At 38.0% G+C, this 25,507-nt stretch overlaps 2 protein-coding genes across 4 annotated transcripts in view; one reads left to right on the plus strand and one right to left on the minus strand.

Moving 5' to 3' along the window:
* LOC144036574 (zona pellucida-like domain-containing protein 1) lies at positions 1 to 24,842 on the minus strand. 3 transcript variants are annotated; one of them, XM_077547296.1, is made up of 12 exons: positions 24,774 to 24,842; positions 18,237 to 18,403; positions 18,002 to 18,105; positions 11,097 to 11,323; positions 10,827 to 11,011; positions 6,727 to 6,799; positions 5,415 to 5,512; positions 5,022 to 5,102; positions 2,913 to 3,084; positions 1,757 to 1,874; positions 1,648 to 1,668; positions 1 to 187 (listed from the first exon to the last, which is right to left on the minus strand). In XM_077547296.1, exons 3-12 carry the CDS (start codon positions 18,093 to 18,095, stop codon positions 30 to 32), a joined length of 1,227 nt encoding a protein of 408 aa, XP_077403422.1. In that variant the 5' UTR covers positions 18,096 to 18,105; positions 18,237 to 18,403; positions 24,774 to 24,842; the 3' UTR covers positions 1 to 29. The 3 variants fall into 3 exon arrangements, with proteins under 3 accessions (XP_077403422.1, XP_077403421.1, XP_077403423.1); XM_077547295.1 differs by having other exon boundaries at positions 18,002 to 18,108; XM_077547297.1 differs by lacking the exon at positions 2,913 to 3,084 and having other exon boundaries at positions 1,757 to 1,848; positions 18,002 to 18,108.
* Positions 24,838 to 25,507, plus strand: part of hspa8 (heat shock protein 8) — an 8,057-nt gene continuing 7,387 nt past the window's right edge. Inside the window, exon 1 of the mRNA XM_077547294.1 lies at positions 24,838 to 25,002. The gene's annotated coding sequence lies outside the window, so the exon portion shown is untranslated. The remainder of the gene's footprint in view (positions 25,003 to 25,507) is intronic.

Raw genomic sequence — 25,507 nt, forward strand, 5'->3', positions numbered from 1 at the left:
CGTGACAAAAAAAACAGCTTTATCGTCAATCACTTTTGGTTTGACAGAATTGTCTTGTTGAAATTGATTGTTGACTTCTTCATATGTACAACAATGAATGCCACCAAACTAATGCAGACAAGTCCAACAATGCCTGCTACGACAGAAACAGCTAGCATGCCGTCAATCACATCAGTCTGATGATGACCTGGGGAGACAATTTGTAATGTATTAATATAGTGCAAATGATGCTCATTGCTGACATCCATATCAAGAAGTATGCACAAGTGTGCACACATTCTTAATCACTTGGGATGTGGCTGCGCTCACAATAAACCAATTACAACAAAACTCGTGTTAAATTGGAGGCCGCACACACCCGAAACCATTAATTTTATCCTTTTTGTGAGCAACTTGGTGATGCGCTGATTGGCACAGCAGCTCGGGACACTGGAACGCCGAAGGAGGCACAGCGTGTCTACCAAACATTATTTGTATTATTATATTTATTATATTAAAATTAGAAAGAAGACTCGTTATTTGATTTTTGTTTTAAAATAGATTGAAATACAGTTACATTTTCTTGTTTGGATGTCTAGGACAAGTAAGGGCAAGTCCAATAACAGTTTGATTTTCAATTTTTATTTCACAAACAGAAAATAGAAACAGAAAATAGAGCCCTATGTTTTCCAGCTAGCCTGGGAATATCTCAGGATCCCACAGAAGAGCTTGACGAAGTGGCTGGGTAGTGGGAAGTCTTAAGTGGAGAAATAGATGGATGGAAAGATGGATGGATGGAGATTCTATCAATAAATTCACTGGAGTTGAGGTAAAACGAATTAAACTTTGCATTTTTGCTATCATGACCAAAGAAAACAAATAATGTTGCTGCCAAATGATTTGGAAATGTGCTTTATTGCATTCATGAAATTAAAGAAATTATGATCTCATTTGCTTCCAAAAACGTACGGACATGTTCTATTTTGAGTATTGCCATTGGTCCCAAAAACTTATTTATATGTTTTTTTTTATGCTAAAGCAGGGTTCACCAATTTCGGTCCTCGAGGTCCGGAGTCCTGCAGGTTTTAGATGTTTCCACCCTCTAGCACATCTGATTCATATAATCAGCTCATCAGCATGCCTGTAACGATCCTGATCATAAGTACCAGGTGTGTTGGTAGGCGGAAACATCTAAAACCTGCAGGACTCAGGACCTTGAGGACCGGAATAGGTGAACCCTGTGCTAGAGCATACAGAAGGCTTTGATGCAGCTTCTGACCTGAAGAGGTCGCTTCAAGCAATGGTAGTTATTACAAAAAACGGCCAGCAGGTGGCAGCATAAGCATAAGCATATAAGAGATCAGCCAGGGCCATGTTGCAACAAGCTCTTATTGCCACTGTTTTCAACAGGTTTGTGAATAATGATTAAACTTAGCTATATTCTAATGCTAATTGCTGTAAAACAGAAACAAGTATACTTTTTTCCTGATGAAAGAAGAGACTTTAATCTTTCTTTTGGTAGGTTTGTGTCTTAAAAGCAGTACAACACAATATTCTGTGGGCCTTGCAAAATCAGTCAAAATCCAGTAAAACAGCTTGGAGCAAAGGAGGTTGCTTCAGGGAAAATGGCTGGGAGTGAATGATTTAAAAATAACTGAAATTACATACCTCCTTCTGCTGATAAATAATCTGTAAGAGACACGTTCACATTGGTGGTCAAAATCAATACTAAGAATTCTCATGTGTGTTATGCAAAAAGTACAATTGGCAATCCTACCGTTGTTCATACGGATAGTTATGGGGCCTGAGCTCACTGTGGCGATTTCGCTCACACTTGTGTCTTGGTCATCTCTGATACTGCGCCGCCTCCTGGAAAAGCGGTTGGTAGTGCAGTTCTACAGATGAATGAGGATATATTCATTGATATTGAATGTCAGCAGATCTGTGCAGTATCCTATTTGTTGGAATATTTGTGGATAAATACATTCCTATGAAACAAATAAGGTAGTGCAGCCCATGTTATTATTCCTTGGCCTGCTTGCAAAGCACGCACTGCCTTTAACTGCTGCGAAGCAATATAGCAAAATTCTCAGGGGCTCCATTTGGTGAAAAAAAAAACAGCAATCTGTTGTCACTTATAGCTTCAGACTGTATTTAATTTTTTTTGTTGATTATTGAGACTCTTGCACAAACATATATATTTTTTTACAACTGTAGTGTATTTACTACCTTAAATAGTTAAAACCAATTATTAATAGTTACACCGAAACGTTAAATACTATATAAAATGTTAAATATACATCTAAATATAAATCTATATTTAGATTTAACATTGTAATTTAAATGTTATTTGGATATAAAACTTACATCAACATGTGAAATCTTTAAATATAAATCTGAAATCTAAATATTTAATATATACATATACTGTATGTTAAATAAATGTTATAATTCAAATTGTTTATCTTGTCCAGGGATGCTGGAGCCTATCTCAGCTGTCTACGGGTACACCCTGAACTGGTTGCCAGCCGATCACAGGGCACACAGACGATTAACCATTCAAATACAAACACACCAAGGGACAATTTAGTGTTCAATTAACCTACCATGCATGTTAATAGTTTTCTATAAATGTATTGTGATGCCAATGTATGCCATTTTGTAATCTACTTTTGTTTTCCCTGCTTTGCTTGTGAATGTCATTAACTGTTGTGTTTGTTGATGCTTGTTGGTGTTGTGTCTTTGCTTGTGTAAAGCATATTGAGTTGCCTTGTGTATGAAATGTACTGTAGAAATATAACTGCCTTACTTTGGCTTACTTCTTTGCTGGTCAATGAAGTTTTCATCTTTTTGCAACATAATTGCTATTTATTAATCTACAAACCTAATGATTGAATTGTGTCAATGTGTTGCATTTGGAGATGGAGACTTACCTGAATGAGTCTGGGGCAAAAGGTACTCGCGCAGAGCCGGGTGGCACAGTGAATATAGAAGGTCGAGAGGGTTGCATTTATATGCTGGCTAAAGCGAAAAGCTTCAAAGGAGAAGTGAGCTTGCTGTGCTTTTCCATTTACACCCATTGTTGTCTGGACATCATGGTTACAACTTTTAAAGAAAAATAATTATTTTTAGCTTTTTGTATGAAAAATTCTATTTAAGAGTTGTAATACATTAAATTGTTACACACCCATCTTACAAGGACTTTTGCAACAACAATAAACTCAGGTAACTTTAACGCATTGGCTTGACGATAATAAGAGTATCAGTTAAAACACTGCATAGCATTTGTCCTATTTGATTACTTTCCACCCAAAAAATGCATGTGTTCCTCTGTAATGGTGCACTTGCATGTTCACATTAGATTTTTTTATATATTTCAATTTTGAAGTTATCGTGGGAATGCTATACGTTACTGTGATTTTTATTCTGCACACTTTTTTTGCCGTGTAACAACTCCCACATAATACTTCCGATTTACGTTTAAATTTCAACTTGCTTCAAAAATTCACGCTATCCGGGGTATATATGGTCTGATTTCACATTACTTACAGTATTCGCACAATTTAACGTTAAATAAAAACTTTTCCCCATTCATTTTCAATGGAACACTTTCCACGCCCACTTCCATGCATACAGCTCATCATTACCACCTATCTGGCGTAGTTGGTAAAGTGTATTGTCCAGTAACCAGGAGGTCGTGGGTTCGAATCCCACCTTCCACTGTACATTGCAAATACAGTAATTTCTCGACTACAAGCCGCTACTTTTTTTCACTAGCATTCAACCCTGCAGCTAATACAAAGGTGCGGCTTATCCATCAGATCACAACAGGGCGCACTATAAAAAAAGCAAAAGAGCATCAGGCAGAGCAAACCAAACCAAAAGAGCCCAAATACAGTAGGAGAGACAGAACGACAGTGAGACAATTTGCACCCTCATTATGAAAAATAAACTAGTGGGACCCCGTGCGGTAACATTAAAAACACCTGCGGCTTACAGTCGGTTGCGGCTTATATGTGTCGTATTCCCCAAATTTAGCTGGCGCGGCTTATAGTCAGGTGCACCTTTTAGTCCAGAAATTACTGTATATCCATGGCCATTATGCTAAGTGATGTACATGTATACCAACTGACTACCATATCAAGAAATTCATTATAATTTCACTGAAATGGTGAAGTGCAAGTTAGCTTTCAACATTAGATGACACTTTTCAAAATAAATACGCTATTAGCCATAATTTTGAGTTAAGTTAAGTCAAGTTAGCTCACTAGTTAGAGCAATTGCCTTCCACCACGGTGTACCTGGGTTCAAACCCCGCTTCGACCACATTTTAGTAATTTATCTTTCAATTTACTTTATTAAAATCTTAGCATTCAGCTAATAGCATTTAGCTTTTCAGCATTCCCATGCAATTTCTGCAACTTTGTCTAGTCTTTATTTGATATTTATTTATTCAATTCAGTTTGATTATTATTAATATTGTTGTTTTTTTAGTTTAGTTTTTTTTATCACAGCTGTTAGCTGTTTACTGTAAGGCCAGTGTTGGTTATCATGGCAATGCAGATAGTACGCAGCTATATTTCTCAGTTTAGTTTAATTAAGGTGTTGTGCCATTGTTGAAAACACATTAATGACTGGATGATCCCAAACTTTTTTCAACTAAAACAAAACAAAACTGAGGTATTTGTTTTTGGCAAAATAAAAGAGGATTGCTTAGTAAATGCTTGGCATCATTCTCTTTAAAAATCAAAGACCAAATCCGAAATCTTGGGGTGCTGATTGATTCGGAGCTGACTTTTAGCACTCACATTACGGTAAACTAAACACTAAAACAGCTCCAGGCAGACCAGGAAAAACATTTGTCAAGACTTGAGCAATGGACCATATGAACAACACCTTATTACCAGTAAGAGTTTCCGTAATATACACATATATCCATTCAGTTGTTTCTTTACCAACTTTTTTTGTAATTGTGTGTACCTATATTGCTATGGCAGTTTTACTACGGGATTAAAAAAAAAAATTATACAATCATAGCTCACCCAACAAATAGATCATGATATGCTGTGTTCACAGAGAAAGGTGACACTGTAGCATAACATCGGTCCAGGAGTACATTAAATCTGTGGGAAGGAGTTTTTTGTGTCAGAAAAAACTGCAAAAGACATCTTTCTTATTTGACATTATTTTGTTAGAGCTAGCTCTTACTCAAGATATTTACAGCTAAATTCTGTACAACAAAGGAATTCTTACTCTTCTCAGGTCAAATACCCATTAATGCATTTCACAAGAAGTATTTCTATATAATATTTGTAGATGTGTAAGTTGACCATAATTGTTAAAAAAAATAGTTCATATTAAAATATGGATTAAAATAAATTAAATGTAAAAACAAATGAACAAATAAATGAATGAATGTATTTTGTGGGAAGCACCTGTTAGTGAGGTTAGATGCTTTAACCTCAACAAAAATCCTGGTCTTGAGCTGTAGGCCACCTGGAGGTATCTGCAGCACAGATGTGTATTGATTGTCCTGTAAGCAGCATTTATCCAGCGTCAGGCCACATCATGTCCAACAATTATTTTTTTGACATACTTTCAGAATGAACGACAAACATTTTACTGTTGACGCAAAACAGTGCCTGTGTGGGTTTACTTCGGGTTTCTCCCACATTCCAAAAACATGCATGGTTGGCCGATTCACCACTCCAAATTGTCCATAGGTGTGAATGGTTGTTTGTTTACGATTGGCTGGTGACCGTCCTCCTGGACGCCTCCCTGGGGAGGTGTTCCGGGCATGTCCTACCGGCAGGAGGCCCCGGGGACGACCAAGGACACGCTGGAGAGACTATGTCTCTCGGCTGTCCTGGGAACGCCTTGGGGTCCCGTCGGATGAGCTGGCTGAAGTGGCTGGGGAGAGGGAAGTCTGGGCTTCCCTGCTAAAGCTGCTGCCCCCGCGACCCGACCCCGGATAAGCGGAAGAAGACGGACGGACGGCTGGTGACCAGTTCAAGGTTTACTCCGCCTCCCGCCCATTGACAATTGGGATAGGCTCCAGCATGCCCTTGACCCTCGCGAGGATATGCGGTTAAGACCCGTAAACCTTGCGAGTATAAGTGGTTAGGAGAATATATATATATATATATATATATATATATATATATATATATATATATATATATATATATATATATATATATATATATATATATATATATATATTAGAGCTGTCAAACGATTCAATTTTTTTATCAGATTAATCACATCTTAGAATTTTGATTAATCACGATTAGTCGCTTAATAAAAAAGCCTTTTTTATCTACATTTTTTCCCCCGCCAAATTTGAAGAGCACCGGTTATGTGTTGATTCTTTTGACGTTATGAAGAGGTCTTCAACATTTTTTGATCCACTGCACACGCTCATCCTCCTCTTTTTCTAATCAGTTAATTACTTGTATAATTTAAAATGGAAAAAAATGACCCTGATATTTTGACATGAACAATTATTCTAAATGTGATACGCAAACATTAAATGCTTTACTTTAATGCATGAAATTATGTTTATTGCTCTAACACAACCCGTGCTACCTTAAACGTAGCCATCCGCTGTATGTTTGTGTGTTTGGGATCTGCACACCACACCCCTGACTGAAACAAACTTGTTTATCCGACATCCAACTATTAATTTGCTAACTTTTAGCTAGAAGTTTTTCCTTGGTAAAAAAAAAATCTCAAGACTCCTCATACCGGATATAGTTGCATGCTCAGGGTGCTGATGAAACTTCCATTGCTGTCCTTCACAGCTAGACTGACTCCTGACCTAATGGATAAAAAAAAAAAAAAGAGTTAATAGTGTTAAGTGTTAATAATCTTCTAGTGTTTATGGGAAAACCCCAACATGTCAAAAACCAGGTCATTGGTTTATCAAACAAGAGTGAGAAACACTGTTCAAATCAGGATTCAAGCCCTGTGGGAAAATGTGTAAGATTGACACACCTATTCACCATTAAGTATTGTCATGTATCTCAAGTACGTTGACAGCAAACGTTGGTTGGATATCTCACCTTCTTTCTTTCAACACACAAACGGCTACTGTTACGCCGAATGAGGACATATGGAGGAGAGATGTAGGAAGGATATGAGATATAACAACCTTAAACAAAGGTATCAACACTTGAAAGTGTCTCCAAACGTTCGCCTCTCTCTCCACTCCGTCCTGCTCCCCCTCCTCCTCCTTTCCCATGAGTCGCGTGATGCATTCACAAACACTCGGAAATAAAGCAGCACACCAGCAGCAGTAAAAAGTTAATATTTTGTCCAGAATTATTATTAATTTGATAACTTCATTACTTTTCATGTACAATTAATACCTTTAAAAACAATTTTTTTCATTTGCTGTCAACTGAAGATGGCGTCACATGTGCTGAAGAAATAGGTAACGACCAATCATGGCTCAGTTTGCTGACCAAACCCAGAAAACAGGTTGTTACCTATTTCCTTTTTTTTTTTTTTTTTTTTGCCGAGAGAGCTCAGTATTGTTCATTCGGTAATTTTACTGATTTGACATGTCATCATCATTGCTCTCTCTTTGTTTTGTGGGTGAGTATGTGCATGTGCGTGTGTATGCGTGTGCAAGTGTGCGTGCGTGTGAGTGTGTACTCATTAGTTCACCTAAAACCTATTAAAAATCCCATACCGTTCACCTAAACCGAATACTTCAGAATCCAGCTAGAGTCGTGAGGATGTCAGGAGACCCGAGGAAGGATCAAGGAAAAGAAAGGAAAGTGAAATCCAGCACCGACCAGACATTACTTTACTACCCACCGGGTTACCAACCAGAGTCTTTCACCAACCCCAGAAACATCTAAATTCCAACAAATTAGGGAGACCTCAAGAGACCAAAGGAGAGACTGAGGAAAGGAAGGAAGGATAAATGAAGCATCAGCCTCCACCAATTCAACGACCAGAGGAAGAAGCAGATTGTGTTTGAATTTCGACAGATGCTGGTGTGGTGGATCTGGCATGCATGACCCCGGCCAGGACAGAGCAAGTACAACCCCCCAGGGCCCCCAGGCCACGGCAGCGCCAAGGGACAACCCCTGGGCCCCGCAGCAGCCACCGGCCGGAGAGCAAACCCAGGAGCCAGGAGCGCCTCCCCACCCCAACACGGCCCGTGCCCCCAACCCAACGCAGCAGGACGGGGGACGACAGGCCCGCCAGGCACCCCACCGGCCCACAGCCCCCGCACCCCCCACGACGACCCCCCCCCCCCCCCGCCCCCCATCCACCACAACCCAGCCCCAGGCCCCCAAACTCCCAGACTGCCCCCCCAGGTCCTTCGTTATTGACTGTAAATCACACTTCTTGCGTATGTGCCTCGAGTACGTAGCTTGCGTAGGCCTCTAGCGTAACAGTGTTTACCAGTGCAGCGGCGGCGTAGCTTCATCCTACAGTAGCTAGCTCCTCGCGCGTGTGTGTTCAAAGTTAACCAACAATGGCAGAGAAGGATACAGGACCATCGAGCTGTAAAAGAAAGACTGTTTTTGAGGTTGCCGAACGGAGGAAACAAGGACTGAAAGAGCGAAGCCAAACAAAAGTCATTATGGGAGAGTCTTTTTAGCGATGGTGTGCGGTAAAGCAGCAGAGAAGCATAAAGACGGATGCTTTGGTTGCTAAGTTTCTGCTGGACAGGTAACTTCAATTTACTTTTTGAGTAAGAACTAAAGTTGTATAATGACACCAGTGTCAATGCAGCACAACGGTTTGTTTATTGACGCTAACTTTTCCTACGTACGCAGTGCAAATAGCCTATGTCGTGTAGCTCCTCTCTAATACCTTTAATTGTTCATAAAAAGTAATGAAGTTATCACATTAATTATAGACTATATAAATATTATCTTATTGCTGCTGAAAATGGCTCAATCAGTCAAGTATACCTTTAAAAAAAAATTATTTAAATGATTAATCGATATTCCAAAATAATTATCATTTAATTTGATAATCGATAAAGTTGGTATCCCACTGAGCGGTTTATGTTTGCAAACGCTTGCAACCCGAGCAAATTATTATTGTTTTTTGTCATGGTTAGTAAAAAAGTTGCAAAGATTTTTGCACTCAGTTTTTACTTGCAAACGTTTTTTCCTGTTGCACAAAAAATAGTACTACGTTCAACATAATTTGAAGTTGATTGATACAAGTTGATATACTATACAGTGGATCCTCGAGGTACAAACGACTCATTTTAAGAGCTTTTCGAGTTACGAATGAAATTTTGGTTGAAAACATACCCCTAGTTGCGTACATGTTTTGTTTTACAAACCTTCTCAGCATGGGTGAGAGGACGAATTATACTGTGTGGCTCGCGCTATTTAGGTTAATTTAACCATCAATGGCTCTGTGCGTAACTCATTACCATAGTTGTGCTGATAATTGTGATTCACTCAAGGGCGTTCTCCACAATGTCAATCTGAGATCGCTTTTCTCGGGAAAGGCGGGACATTCTGTAGCGTACTATGAGCTGATTGGACGATGCATCCTAAACAACGCCTGATTGGTCTGGCCTAAAAAAGGTTGGTTGTGAACGGATCAGCGGGAGCAGTACAAGATGGATTTTCGTGGCGAGAATTCAGCTTGCTGACAAGGTTATCTCATTGAGGAATGACACATAAAACTCAATTTTCTGCTCCCCACGGAGCAAGCTGCTGTGTGTGCAACCATTTTGCCCTCCAAACTCGTTTCTATCAAATCAAAACAACAGAGGCTGCTTTAATGTCATTAACATGTCAAAAAAGAAATTTGGATTGTTTTTTTTTGTGTCCAAAAAAAGAAGAAAATAAGAAAATAGACAACAAGAAAATGAATAAGATTGTTATGTTATTTTGGAAGGAGACTTTTTCAGTGGAGGAGCTGCTTTTCTCGCCTCTTCACGTAAAGTTCTTGTTTGTTTAGTGTGGGATTTCTTAATAGTAATGAAGTATATTTTCACTTATTATTATGTTTTACTGTATTTATTTTTAACCACACCCAAATTAAAATTAGGAAAAATGTATATATATATATAAAACGGCCAGCAGGTGGCAGCAGAGTATAAGAGATCAACCAGATCGGCTTGAGGTTATCTAGGGCCACCAAAAAGGCCACACGCCGAACCCGAGCGGCCGGATGATGTGTGTGTGTGTGTGTGGGGGGGGCAGCGGAGGCCCGGGGGCCGCCATCAGGGTGGGGGTGGTACTACTGCGGTGTGCCAGTGTTTCAGCCACCACTGTCGGGGGGGTATGAGAAACCGGGTGCTTCCGGAGACACTGCCGCCTCCCCGGGGAGGGAGGGGGGACCGGCGGGGCGCCGGGCTCCGTCGTGGGACGGCCAGGTGATGGCTTCTGCGTCTCTGCCTCGCTTCCGATCGGGCGCGCCAAAAAGCTCTTATTGCCAGTGTTTTCAACAGGTTTGTGAATAATGATGAAGCTTGGCTATATTCTAATGCTAATTGCGGGAAAATTGAAACAGATACAAATATACTTTTTTTCCTGATGAAATAAGAGACTCTAATCTTTCTTTTGGTAGGTTCCATGTTTTTATAGCAATAGAAAGCAATATTCTGTGGACCTTGCAAAATCAGTCAAAATCCAGTAAAACAGCCGGCAGCAAAGGGGGTTGCTGTGTGAAAATGGCTGGGAATGAATGAGTTAAAAAGACACCTGGGGAAAAAAATGCCCAATATGCCTCTTTAAAATTCTAATATATTCAAAATGTCTATTTAAACACATCATAAATATTGTAATTGCATTTATGCTTGGGTATGCATTTGTTACCACCTGAAATACTATTTTGAAATAGAAAATGTCACTCACACACTCATTTGTGTATTGTTGACCAGGTACTGCAGAGGGTAGCGGCAGGAGAACTTGTATATCACCTCTTGGTGGTAAGTAATGGCTTCTGTGATTGGGTCCTCAGAGCGAACCATGCCTGATATGTTGATATACTGGATAGTAGAGAAGCCTGAAAACAGTCCGGTTCCTACCTCCTGACTGACCTGTCAGACAAAATAGATCCATAATGAAGAGGTCACAATCCATGTTGACAACATATACTGTAAGACTCTCATTAAAACAACCTACCGTCAATTTATTAGAACAAGTGCTAATCTCTTCCTCTGTAATGGAGAAATTGAATTTGATGACAGGTGTGTCTGCTGTCCAGTCAACAATCCCTTTGCAGTGCTCGTTGGAGTGCTTGGAGTTGAGCGAGACCAGTGACTCGTTATATCCGTTAAAGTAGATGGGACACAGCAGGATTTGGAGGGTCACCATCTGAGAGCCGCAGAAAACCTCAATATCGGAATTAGCTGCAGAATCAAAGATGTGAAGAACATGATTTTGAAAGTGAAAATTAATGTGAGGCTGTAGAGCATAGGTTGGCAACCAACGGCCAACGGCAAATAAAGTTGGCCCACTGCCAAGTATATTTGGGCCGCCAGATGACATCAATGAAAAAACTCATAATTAGTGATTCTGTTTTAAAAGTGCTTCGATGATGTGGTCTTGTTAGATTTAGGCCAACCAAATCGAATCAAATCATAATCCCACTGAGTCAAACCAAATTGTTCCACTTTTAACCCCTTCGCACCTATAGACACCTATGTCAGTTGACATGACATACAGTATTTGCGTGTCTAGACCAATAAAACACATAATTTGGATGATATTAACACTTCTGGTTCATGATTGGATCCTAGCTAACTAATCACAATCGCAAATTGATATGCATAACGTTCATGTTAAAATGTTTACATATGGCCAGATTATACCTGATGAAAAGTGGAGAGAGGTATGTACGGTGGCACACCAGACCACTAACTCCAACACATGGAGAGAATTTAAATGGAAGATACGTTGTAGATATTTCAGGACCCCAGACATTGTTGCTAAGATGACCCCTAATGTTCTGAGTCTGTGTTGGAGGAACTGTGGCATTGAGGTGCTTTATCACACACATATTTTTTGGTCTTGCTCCAAACTACAGGGTTTCTGGGATGAAGTGTACAGGGCCATAAACCAGATTTTTCAAGTTACAATACCAAGGGACTCAATGGTAGCTGTACTTGGTACCGCTCCACCAGGGATGCAGGGACAGGCTGCAACATATCTTTTAAACATTCTTTTCACAGCAGCTCTGAAATGCATTACAAGCTCTTGGTTGCAAACTGAACCTCCTTCCTTTAATTTTTGGATTAAAAAAAATGAGAGAACTCTATCAGATGGAAAAGATAACTTACTTCTTATTAAGACTCTAAATGCACATTTTTAGAAAGAGATGGTGCCATGTGGAAGATTTAATATTGAGGTCCAACTAGGCAATACACATTAGGTGGAGTGTTCGTGGCTGTGCCACTCATTGATTGTAGTGAGTATACTCTGACTATTGTTTTGTGGGAATGCTATGTAGATGACACTGTTTATAACCCGAATCTTGTGTTTTATTTTCATATATGTATATTGTTGTTGTTGTTTTAATTATTGTACAAAATGCTCTATTGTTGTAAATAACTCAATGGAATTTAAAAAAGTTACATATAAGCTTGGTAAGTTTACAACACGTTACAGCCATACTATCCTGGCGAATCGTCTTTAGTGGAGAGATGTAGTTGTGATCAAAAGTTTACATGCACTTGTAAAGATCATAAGGTCATGGCTCTTCTGAGCTTCCAGTTATCTCTATAACTCAGATTTTTTTCTGATGGAGTAATTGGAATGGATACTTTATTGTCACAAAAAACATTCAGAAAATGTTGTTCTTTTATGATTTTATTAGGGGTTAACAGAAAAAGTGAGCAAATCTGGTGGGTCAAAAATATACATACAGCAATGCTGTATATATGTAATATATGATTGCATGTTTCTGGACCTTTTTCACTTCAATTAGGTGCTTTTGTAGCCATCCCCAAGCTTCTGAGTGAATCTTTGACCGCTCCTCTTGACAGAATTGGTGCAGTTCAGTAAAATTTGTTGGCTTGCTTACATTAACTTAATATCTTAGCATTGTCCGCGTGTTCTCAATGGGGATTCTAAAACCTTAATACTAGCCTGATTTAGCCATTACGTTACCACTTTGGATGTTCGGTTGGGTCAGTGTGCTGTTAGAACACCCAACTGTGCCCAAGTCCCAAACTTTGAGCTGATGATTTTGAGAAAAAAATAAAGTTTATCCCCATTCTTCATTATCCCATTTACTGTGTGTAAAGGACCAGTTCTATTGGCAGCAAAACAGCCCCACGGCATAATGCTACCACCGCCGTGCTTGACGGTAGGCATGGTGTTCTTGGGTTTAAGGCCTCCAAACTTATTGCTGGACATTGTGGCCAAACCGCTCCATTTTTGTTTTGTCTGACCACAGAACTTTCCTCCAGAAGGTCTTATCTTTGTCCATATGATCAGCAGCAATCTTCAGTTGAGCCTTAATGTGCCGCTTTTGGAGCAAGAGCTTCCTTTTTGCACGGCAACCTCTCAGTCCATGGTGATGCAAAAACACATGCTTGACTGTGGACAATGACAGCTGTATCCCAGCAGCTTCTAATTCTTGCCAGATCTGCTTTTTGGGGTTTCTGGTTGACACTTCACCTTCCTGACTAATTTTCTCTCAGCAGCAGGTGTTAGCTTGCATTTTCTTCCTGATCATGGCAGTGATAAACAGTGCCATGCACTTTATACTTGCGAACAATTGCTTGCACTGTTGGCCTTGGGACCTGCAGATGCTTTTAAAAGGCTCCAAGCAACTTTCCTGACTTATTCAAGTCAATGATTTGCATTTTCAGATCAGTTTTGACACTGCTGAGCTCCTTTGACTGTCCATTGTTGCATTTGTGGGCATTGGTATCCAATTAGCCCTATTTCAATGGCCTCAGAGAAGTCACAGTCACTCAAAATCACTCACAAGAAGTTAAGAGGCAATGGTATGAAGTGGCTAATTCATGTTGCTGTATGTATATTTTTGACCCAGCAGATTCAGTCACTTTTTCTGTTAACTGTCAGGGTGGTCGTGATTGGTTGAGGGATGGTGGACCCAAATGCAGGGAAGCAAGGCAGTGAGACTGGAATGAAGTGCAATATGTGGAACTTTTATGATACATATGGAGAAAGGTGAGCAGACAACCAGGACTTGACAGGACGTGACTGGACTGGACGGGATGTGACAAGACTGGTCGCCATGACTGGACGTGACAAGACTGGTCGCCATGAATGGACAGGATTTGACTTGATTTGACTGGCGCTATGATTTGGCTGTGACGAGGATGACTTGGTTGGCTGTGGCGATGACTTGGTTAGCTGTGGTGATGACTTGTTAGCTGTGGTGACGATGGCTACTTATCTGTGCCGAAAACGACTTGGCTGTGACAAAGACTTGACGCACAAACTTCCACACATAACATAGGCAATGCACCCACCCCGACTGGACAAACACAAAACACTAAATACACCAACACTAATGAGACACACCTGGGGAAGGGAAGACACACACAGGTGGACGTGGTTAGACATAACGAGACATGGGAAGAAACCAGGAACACAAGACAAAAAACACCAACCACAGACAAAAACAACAAGAACGCCTATAACAAACAAAAACCTAACCCCCACAGAACCGAAACGTGACATTAACCAATAATAAAGTCATAAAAGAACCAAACTTTATGGATGTTTTTTTTGTGTGCCATAAAGTATCTGTTCCACTCACTCTATCGGAGAAAAACTAGAGTTGTAGAAATGACTGGTAAATCAGGAGAGCCATGACATCATGTTCTTTACAAGTATATGAAAACTTTTGATCACAAATGTACATTCTTAATTGTAAGGGGGGAAAAAAATTCCTCAGAGCCAAACTTATTTACCGACCCCTGCTGTAGAGCAGCCATGGCAAACAAAAAAAATAATTAAAAAAAATATCCATGTTCAGCTATCGTGGACACTCAATTTGTAGTTTTTTAAGTCGGACATCATCATGTGAAGTCAAGTGAGATGAACTCACAAAAAAATAATAGCTGTGTTTGTTTTATTGTTGTTATGAGGGCACCAATGATGGCAAAGACGATAAAGATGATGAAGAGTACAAAAACGGAAATGGTCTCGCAGCAGGGGAAAGCAATATAAAAATCTCCATCCTGGCTGCTCAGTATAATGCTGTATGGTTATAGGTGATAAGGCAAATAGTTTTTGCAGAGTTTCGGCTCTGTATCCCACTAGACGAGATCAGCGCTGCAACTGCACTGTACAGCGACCAAATCCCATCTCCATAACCAGTGTTGTTCCGATACCGTTTCTTGGCCACCGATACCGATTCCGATACCCAGCTTTGCAGTATCGGCCGATGCCGATACCATACTGATACCTAAGGTTTTTTTTTCTCAACATGAAAAAGCTGTTCTGCCATTGGTTCGGAGCATTCAAGGGCCAATAGGATATCTTAGATCGGCATGCATTGAACACGTCACACGTGCATGAGCAAGACACAAGATTCTGCATCCAAAGTCCTCTATTAAGCGTCAGAATGAATGGTATCGGCATGTTACTTGTTAGTACTCACCGTTACCGATACCACTGTTTTAATGCAGTATCGGGGCCTCTGCCGATACCAGTATCGTATCGGAACAACACTATCCATAATCAGAGGAACCAAAACATGAGCAAACAGTAGGCACTTGACTATTTTTTTAAAGTTACTTGAGGATTATTAATGTTCATAAATCGGACCTTGACGCAAAGCAGGAAGTGGAAGAAATCATTTTTGCTTCTAAAACTGAATTATTTATTCACATGTGAAGAGGAACTGCTATTTTAGTCTTAGTTTATTTGTATCTTAGTATATCTAGAAAAGCTCCATAGTATATGAACAAATTTAACCATTCTCAGTCTGCCACCCCCCCCCCCCTTTTTTTTTAAAACTAGCTTTGTGGGCCGAAATGTCAATTTTAATATATGACGTGGGCTACTAAAAAATAGACGGCAGCCCACAAATGGCCTCCTGGCCGTAGTTTGGACAACATGGTTTTTTAAGGTGTTCACATGTTCACCCATGACTTCAGTTAAAGGGGGAAGGCTCGCAAGGGAACCCGCTGTTAATGATTCATGTAAGTGTGCACTGCTCCTGTTGCTGCTACAACAATAGTTCAACAATAGACAAAAATGTCACACTTTTTTGATCGTCCTTACTGTTTGTATTTTACTGTATGCTACTGTAATATTTTACTGCATACTACTGTATTTTTTTCACAGTATAGGAATCAATAAAGCAATATAAATAATGCATATTTGATATAATGTATTTTTTAATTAGTGTTTCATTTGACAAATAATGTGGTTATAAATTAGGTGAAGTAACCAAAAAAATTGAGGAGTCCCTTGGGAGCCTTTTCATGGAGCCAGGCTTAAAGAAGCGGTTCTCGAAAAGAAAAGAAAACTATGTTTTTGTCTATCGCTCTACTCATGTACCACCAAATTTTCCTGTGCTGTAAATAACTCTTTTTTTAAACATTTAAACACTTCTGATGGTTACAAATTCCATACATGAAGCCACATTCACTAAGCCTGCCTCTCCACACGTTTGAGTTATCAGAGGGTCAGGGTTTTAATGGTTTTGGATTTTTCATTATATCCATCTACCCATTATCTGAGCCGTTTTTATTTCGTTTTGACTTTTGTTGTTTAATTTCAGTGATTTTTACTTTTTGCCTTTATAGATCAGGTTTGTTATCATGTTTTCAAATTTGTTTTTGTTTTAGTTTAGTTTTTAGTTTTAGTTTTCAAGGGATTTATTTGTAAATATGTACGTGGAATACTGTATTTGTCTAGTCCAAAATAATTAAAAACAAAAGTACTTTTAATTAGGGCTATCAAAAGTAGTGCATTCATTTTGAATTAATGTAATTTTCCTTGAATGCCACTATTTAAAAAATAAGTGCAATAAATGTTTTTTAAATGTGCACAATTAATTTCCAGTTGCAACACAGCAGACACGTCCACGTCAAAATTTAGCAATAATACATTTTAGTATAATGCATATATTTGTATTACACTAATCCATTGTTTAAACAACTAAAAACTTTAGAATTGAATGAATTGATGGAGTTTAACCGCCTTAAAATAATGTATGAAGCCCATCATTAAAATTTCACCAGTTAACATACAAATCAAATTTTAAAAAAGGGAAAGTGAGTACAAATTAAGAGGTACGGATATTTTTCCAGACCTAAATATAGAACAAAACAAAAAGAATGATGTATTTCATCTCAAGGTGTCAGTCTGTGGAACAATCTGGATTGTAAAACAAAAATCTTCTCAGGCTATCTGTGTTTTTAAAAAATGTATAAAAGCACAATTACTGGAATAACATATATAGAACAAGGACATACTGTTGAATTATTTTATAGAATTCTTACATTGAAAGCGTCTTGACTGCTTGCTGTCATTAATTTTTTTGTGTTGATCAGGGGCAGATATTAGACATTTTTACTTCGTTCTGTCCCCTTTCATTTATTTTTCTTTTAAAGAGTGAAATAAAAAAATAACTGAATTGAATGATTACTTGTTAATGTCAAAATGTTACTTAGAACACTGCAATGTTACGTTTTATGATAGTGACATTACAAGCCTGATTGTTTTTGTATGACTTTGTAATACTAGGTAAAGGATGGGTAGCAATAATTTGATTATTTATGAAGAAGTATGGTACTTGTATAATTCCTCTCAAATTTGCTTGTATTTTACTGTTTGCATCATCCACATATCTATCCACCCACACACACATATGACAACAATAACATTAAAAATGAAAAGGGATCAAACCTAAGCACTTTTTTTTAACCAGCATTATTTTTGCCATACACAATGTAATTTTGGGTGTCACTGAATGCATTAATGTGTCTCTCTACTATGTGGAGAAAGACAATCAAATAAGTCTCCCATAGATGGAAATAGAGTTATCATTTGAGATGGAGCTGAGGAAGGTGAGGGGTAAGAGCTTATTCACTGACCTGGTCTTCTGAATGTGGAGTGTCCAATGCAGGCATGTTTAGCTTGGGTAAGAAGGAGTGAGGCAAGTTGAAAAGCAGAGAGAGCCAGCCACATTATGCTCAAACTGCTGGAAAGAAATGTGAAGAATTTATGTTCAGGTCAGAAATTGACGTGACTGGTTAAATAGCATTTGCACTTTGTTGTAATCAGTTTCTGAAGATTTCCTTTAGAAAGCATCTTAACAAAGTTATTTACCTTGAAAGGATGGTCAAAGAGTGTTCCCCCTCCGTCTTTGCTCTTCACATTATATCACCGCAGTCATTTATACTGTCCTCATTTTGAGCCAAATAGAGTTCCCAGGAAGCCCACTCAGAAGAAAGTGAAAGGTAAGAGTGCTCCGATGGAGTCCTCAACCGGATCATCTGACAGGTAGAAACAATAGATTAACCTATATATACAGTATGTCCATGACGTGAGGGGATTTTATGGCAAGTAACTAAAGCCAACATACCATTTAGCATTATGTAATAATCAGTCATATTTATATAGAAGATGGAGTTGATAAGCAAAACAACTGAAATGGGGGGAAATAAATGCTATATATGTATATTAGAGCTGTTAAATGATTACATTTTTAATCCGATTATACACATTTTAGAATTTCGATTAATCACGATTAATCGTGAATGTCATGCATAAGCATGAATTAAATGCATTACTTTGATGCATGTAGTTATGTTTATTGCTCATGTGCTACCGTTAACGTAGTGTGATTAATCTGCATTGATACATTATTAATGAGATAATTTTTGGTGATTAACTAATTAATGCTTTATATATATATATATATATATATGAAGATGATATATATATGATGATATATAACATCAAGATCACGTTGTATATATATATATATATATATATATATATATATATATATATATGCATCTCCCACAAGTATGCCTGGGGCCACTTCTCTTTGTCAACAAATTAGGTCTTCTGACACCATTTCAGACTTGGAGAAAAAGGCCCGCCCTCATCTAACAAAACCGTCTACTATTGTCACCTGAATCTGAAATACTTGCAGATCACCTCCAGTGACTCTAAACAATAGACTGGAGATAATCTCACATGGAGATGATCATGAAATAGAATTCCTTCTGATATTTCAAATTTTACTGACATAACTATCTAATAGACTTGGAAGCAATTTTTCCACCAACAGTTGTTCCGGACCTCGTTTTGAGAACAAGGTTCTCATTTCAATGCTTTCATCCAATCTGAGAAGATAAGATGTGGTAATTTATACAGTGACCACACCAACCAAACCTTTAATGGCCAGTTGCATAACACAATGTGTCCACAGAAAACACTTCCCAATTTCATGATGTCACACTGTAACCCCAAATAAAAAAGAAAAAGTCACACACACACACACACAAAGGTGACATAATATGTTGCCTAACTTTTATTTTTTGTTGATTTAACATAAAAGTCAAACTTTTCCTAACCTTTAACGTTTGGACCAGATTCAAGATTTTTTTTTAAATGAATATAAGCTCTCTGTTACAGCAATTTAGTGATTCTTAGCTAGTTTATTTAAGCGTACACGCACCATGCCCGAGCTTGACACAGAGGCTGCAGTGACATTTCAGGACAGAGGTGGCAGTCATGAATAAAAAAGTGACCAATTGCACAATGCACCTTCAGAACAAGTGAGTCATTTTTTTGGGGCAACGGTGTATTTTATGCCATGGACCTGAGCGGTCGTTTGCATAAACGTATGCTTATTGGTGATGCGTGTTAGCGCCAAGAAACTTTTTTGGGTGGCTTTTAATAAAGTAAGTTGCATGTGGACATTCAGCCCATTTTTGCTCCCTATATGGCTATCCAGCAGCGCCGTCCATGGCTGTTATCCGCCCGAACCATCATGCGTCAAACCAAAAACTCAAAAGCAATGTATCATTTTCATTTGTTAATTTTAAGTAATGTTTTATTTATTACCACTTAATTGTTTTATTTTATTGTTTTCTCTTTATTTCTTTAACAGATGATCAACAGTTTTCTCCAAGTGTGTACTCATCGTGTGTGGAATTTAGGATGTTGATGAATCAACAAGTTGTTCTGATTGTGTAGGCCTGCCTACACTTAGTGATGGCCAAATAAAGCTTTTCGTCACCCTCTTAAAATAATTGCCGAAGTCATTTTTTTGAAAAAAATATTATTTTTGCCTAAATCATCTCCTCATTAGGCAAATGGTTAAAATTTGTTGTGTATCCTGAAAATTTTGAAAAAAATGACAGGCGATTATTTTAAGAATGCGTCGTTTTATGAAGCTTGGACAAATTGCTTCGAAAATAAGCGAAGTGTGCATCACGTTTGCAAATGCGTGAAAATAAAAAAAGCGTGGCTAACAAAATAGTAACCTTGACAGCAAGCTGAATTCTTGCGGTATTTGTTCACAAATAGGGGAGACCGGGGCTAGTTGTATCTTGGGTAAGTTGTCACGTTGCAATTTTCTTCTCTACCAGAGGGCGAAATGAAAAAGTGGAATACTTCTCTTCGTATAAATGGTCGCGTGTTGTGTACTGTCTAAGAAGAGAATAGTGCATTGTGAGCTGAGATGAGTGCCAGTTATCTGTTTTGCACAACTCAAAGTAAATTTTTTCAACTTCATATAATTTGAAACAGGCATCATACATAGACAAATTCTAGCAGCAAATCATGTGGACTGGTTAGAGGAGAGATTCAGGCATCTTGTCATGCCTCATTCACTGTTTTAAGAGAGCAAGTATTAGCCAACATTGTAGTTTAGGGCAACTTGTCTCAGTCGTTTTGGGGTTTGTTGTCACATATACAATGAATGGGCCAATAAAAAATACACCTCTGGCAACTCGGTTTACATGTGCCAGAACTACCCTTCAGATGATAAAGTCTGAAGGATGAGGAAATGAGTTTGCCATGTTCTGTTTCATTGTTTAAAAATTGATTTTCCAGTTGTTGATGGAACTACAGTATGCCCATGTGTCAGGACTGGTTTAAGTTTCATGATGATCCATCCATCCATTAACAGAAAAGTTTAATTTTTTTTAAATTCAATTTAATCTTAAATTTTCAGTTTAAGGGACACAAAACAGGCATTTGAGGCTGATAGCTACATGACAGCAGTTCCTAAGGACGTTATTTCTATTTCATATTTTATGTTAACGTTTGCTCAATGACTATGGCAAATTTCCAAGATCAATGATAAACAATTTCTCTGGCTGTAAAAATAAATAAATAAATTAATTAAAAATAAATAAAAAACAGGAAAGCAAGGATAATTTTGTCCTTGTTTTGTTAGTTGCAAAATCCAGGGTGACATCTTACCCCATATAGTGTGGCAATTTACCCATTGGTGGGGCAACATGTCACATGTTCACTCCCTGTATTTGATGGCTTATAACTCTGCACTGACACAAAGTATGAAAATTGCATGAATACAAAAAATATACCTTAAACTTTGGTCTTTCATCTGGTATATGTTTTGATTATATATGATGTATTGATTCCAAGAAATATATAACAGTATAAAAAGTGATTCTATAAAAATACATCTTGTACTGCTCCCGCTGATACATTTGCAACCAACCTTTTTTTTTTAGGTCTGACCAATCAAGCGTTGTTTAGGACGGGACATGCAGCTGTGACGAAACCAGGAAGGATTTTCTGTATCAAGAGGTGTGCGTCAAGGCTGTCCTATTTCCTGTTTTCTATTCATCATAGCTGCTGAACTTTTATAATTTAGCGTTTCCCCAAATTCCAATGTTCACGGATTATCTATTTTTGATCGTGAGTTAAAGATTTCCCAACTAGCCGCTGATACAGTTATATTTCTTAAAGATAAGTCTCAAATTACGATAGCTCTCCTGATTACTCAGGAATTTTCTGATGCTTCAGCTTTAGACCTCAATATTAACAAATCTGAAATATGTCTATATAATACTGATGAAGAATTTACATTTGATATTCCTGTTAAGCAAACTGCTTCTAAACTTTTCCTCCAGGATCCAAAAAGCAAAGTTAATCTTTAACAGGTGGTTGCAGAGAGATCTTTCAATATTTGGAAGGGTGTTACTGTCTAAAGCTTAGGGTGTATCAATATTTGTTTATCCTGCTTTATCTCTTTTTATAAGTGATTCACATTCACAGCCATTCAGTTTGTTCGTTTTGTTTGGAAAAACAGGCGTCTCCATCGTAAAAAAAAAAAAAATTCTTAGAATGAAGAGCGCAGAGGGAGGATTGGAACTCTTAGATTTTTCTCATTTGAATTCAACCTTTAAAATCGGAATGTGTGGAATGTCCAATTTCACTCTGGAATTGTATTCCATATATGTAAAACATATCGATCATATCGGTCTACCATTTTTATCACGTTGTAATTTTGACATTACGAAATTGCCACTAAACTCTCAAAATTTCATCAACAAGCATTATTGGCGTGGAAATTATGTCATGTTCATAATTTTTCCTCTCATAAAGGAATCCTTTGGAATAATAGTAATATTACCATTAAAAAATGAATCTTTATACAATAAAGTCTATATTGAAAAGGGCATAATTTATGTTTCGGATATGTTTGAACGCAGCAGAAATATTTGTAGTTACGAAAATGTTTTGTAAACAAAACGCTTTCCAGTAAAATTCAGAGGTTAATATTGTTGCAAAAGCTGAAGTGTTCAGGAATTGATGAGATGTCAACTGGTGTATCAAGATATAAAAACTCAAACACCTTCTCTTAAGATCAGAGGTATTGATTTATTCAGTAAAAATTGTACAAATAAACATTTTGTTGCTATAATAAAATTTATTCTCAGGGAAAATTTTTTACTGGAACGCAGAAATAAATTACATAAATTGGCATAGAACATGGTTATGCCCTTTTCAATGCTGCATTTCAAATAAAATAAGAGCTTCCATTTAAAAAACTACATCACATTTATCCTTGCAATAACTCACTTTCCATGTTCACTGACATAGATGATAAATGCACCTTCTGAGGAAATGTATCAGAAACAGTTTTGTTTTTATTCTGTAATTGAACTGCATGTATCATCATTTTTGAGGGATTTAAAAAAAAATATGTATGTGACGAAACTGGACATCATTACAATTGATCTAAAAGCTGTAATTACAAATTTAATTCATGTTAACAAATCTTTAGCCTTTGAAATCAATCTTATGCTCCTAGTTGACAAATTGTATTTGGAAAAAATAAGAATTTCCAAATCCCTTCCGAATGTTCATATATTTTTGCGTTATTAGATTTATATATTAATTCCTTGACGTTGACAAGAAACAAGAAAAGTACATATTGAAAATCCTTAGTGAGTCATCTTTTAGTTGACCTAATTTAGTTTTTTTGTGCCTTAGATTATTTTCCTTTTCTCTATACATTTTTGGGTTGTCTTTTTATGTTGAATTGGTGTTTGGTTTTACTAATATTGTGAATGTTAATAAGCATAGTTTAAACTGTGAATTGATGTTTGATGTCCTAATACTGTGAATGTTAAAAGCAGAGTTTCAATTAAACAAAGAAGAAGCGGTTAAGGAAATGGCTGGATAAATGGAAGAAGAAGCCCTCTCCTGGCGAAAAAGCAACACAGCACTGGATTTTACAGATCTGCTTCAAGTTCGAAACAGCCCCCCCCCCCCACACACACACACAATAAAACTCAATATCAAATAAAAAATACAATCAAAATACTTTGTAGAACAAATAATTGGTGGTGAACGTGGGTATCGATTCGAAAGTTCTGGTGAAATATGTCATAGGTTGGGTGTGCCGGTGTAACTATGGCATTATGTGGGGTGGGGAACACTCGAATAAGGCACTTTTTTTTCCCGCCGCGACTTTCTGAAACCCCTGGGCGTTATAATTTTGAAATGGCTTGGTCAGAACCAACAAAAAGCCAAAAAATTGTCAAATAACGCCCAGGGGTTAAGCTGGTTCCTTTCTAAAAAAAAATTACGATTAGACCGCGAACCAGTCAGGTGGTTCATTCAAGGTAATGAAGCAATTGCTGCTTCATAATATGTCACTTGATTTAAAGCACGTTTAAAAAGCAGTGCTGAGCCTAAATCTACTAGTGTTCAGTATCAGCCTATCATCACAACAGAAAACAACAATACACCGTTTTCGGACGCCACGCTATCGCCATCTCCTGGCCAGTATGGAAAATGCTCTCGGAGACAACTTCCGGCAATCCCAAAAGCCGTTTTTCGTTTTGTCTCGTGCTTTATCCTTATTTTCGTTTCTGAAATAAAAATTGAAAATCAAACATTTATTAGACTTTTCCTTACTCGTTCCAGACAACAAACAAGAAAAACAAGCTGTACTTAAATTTTGGTATTTCTATTCTAAAACGAAAATCAAATGAGTCGTTTTTCTATTTTTAATGCCTGTTTTTAAACTTGATATCCAATGAATTTGAAAATTACTCATCTGATTTTTAAACGAATGACACACGAACCGTGGTCACATGGAAAAAAACCCGCATTCATTTACTGCAATGTTGCTTCATCGTTAGACGACAACTCTGGAGAGGGGGAAAATAACTGTTGAGTTGACCTATAATAATGTCTCAGCTAGTTATAATTTTATGATTATAGTCAAGACGATTTGCCAAGAACGTAAAACCTTCTAATTTCTTTATTCTGTTTTTGTCACATTTTGCCGGTGGAGAATGTTCTCGAAATTGATGACCGTTGTATAAAGCCACGCGGTTGTACGTTGGTTTGCGAAACACTTACGTCAAATAGGAAGCGGTCACTTTCGTTGTCGCGTCACAAGATTGGCCATTGGCTGTACGTTGAGTACGCATAGAAAACGTTGCGTGTGATTGGGTGCTTTGACTGCCTTAAATACCGGCCAGTTCTCATGTACCTCCCTTTCCTGCGTCCCCACCAAGGACAAGCATCGCCAGTCCAGATCTTCCCTACGACCCCCGCCTTGTGAATTTATACCAGACTCACGCCTTTGGTTAGTCCTGCATCGATTCTTTTGTTCTTATTTTTTCCCCACAATTGTTTGTTTGAACGGTAAATTAATGCTAGAGAGTCTTAACGTTTTACATCACTTATGAGTATTGTGTAATTCCGATCGAGTGCCATTTGTATATTACTAATACACAAATTTCCACCTTCACCCATCATCTTAAAGTGTAATTTCCCCGTAGTGCTTAAACAAATCGCATTCGCTCTATCTTAAGATAATGAGCAGAGATTAGTGGCAGGGTGGGGGCGGAGGATGCGAAACATTCGAGAACGTTCTCGCCTCGAGGCAATCTAACGGTTTACTTGCATCCCGCTGTTGAGGTGAGACAAAGAGCGAACCCTACAGCTCGTCGAGTGTAGGTTTTGTTGTCTAATTAAGCATATTTTTGTGTGTTGTGTGTGTTTGTTTTTAGTTGAATCAACAGTCAATTTAAGCGCACCGTCTGTCGAAATTAGCGAGCACCATGGTCTCCATTTTGTATTTCACGCTG

This window comes from Vanacampus margaritifer, chromosome 16 (assembly GCF_051991255.1).
Source record: "Vanacampus margaritifer isolate UIUO_Vmar chromosome 16, RoL_Vmar_1.0, whole genome shotgun sequence".
Lineage (NCBI taxonomy): Eukaryota > Metazoa > Chordata > Actinopteri > Syngnathiformes > Syngnathidae > Vanacampus > Vanacampus margaritifer.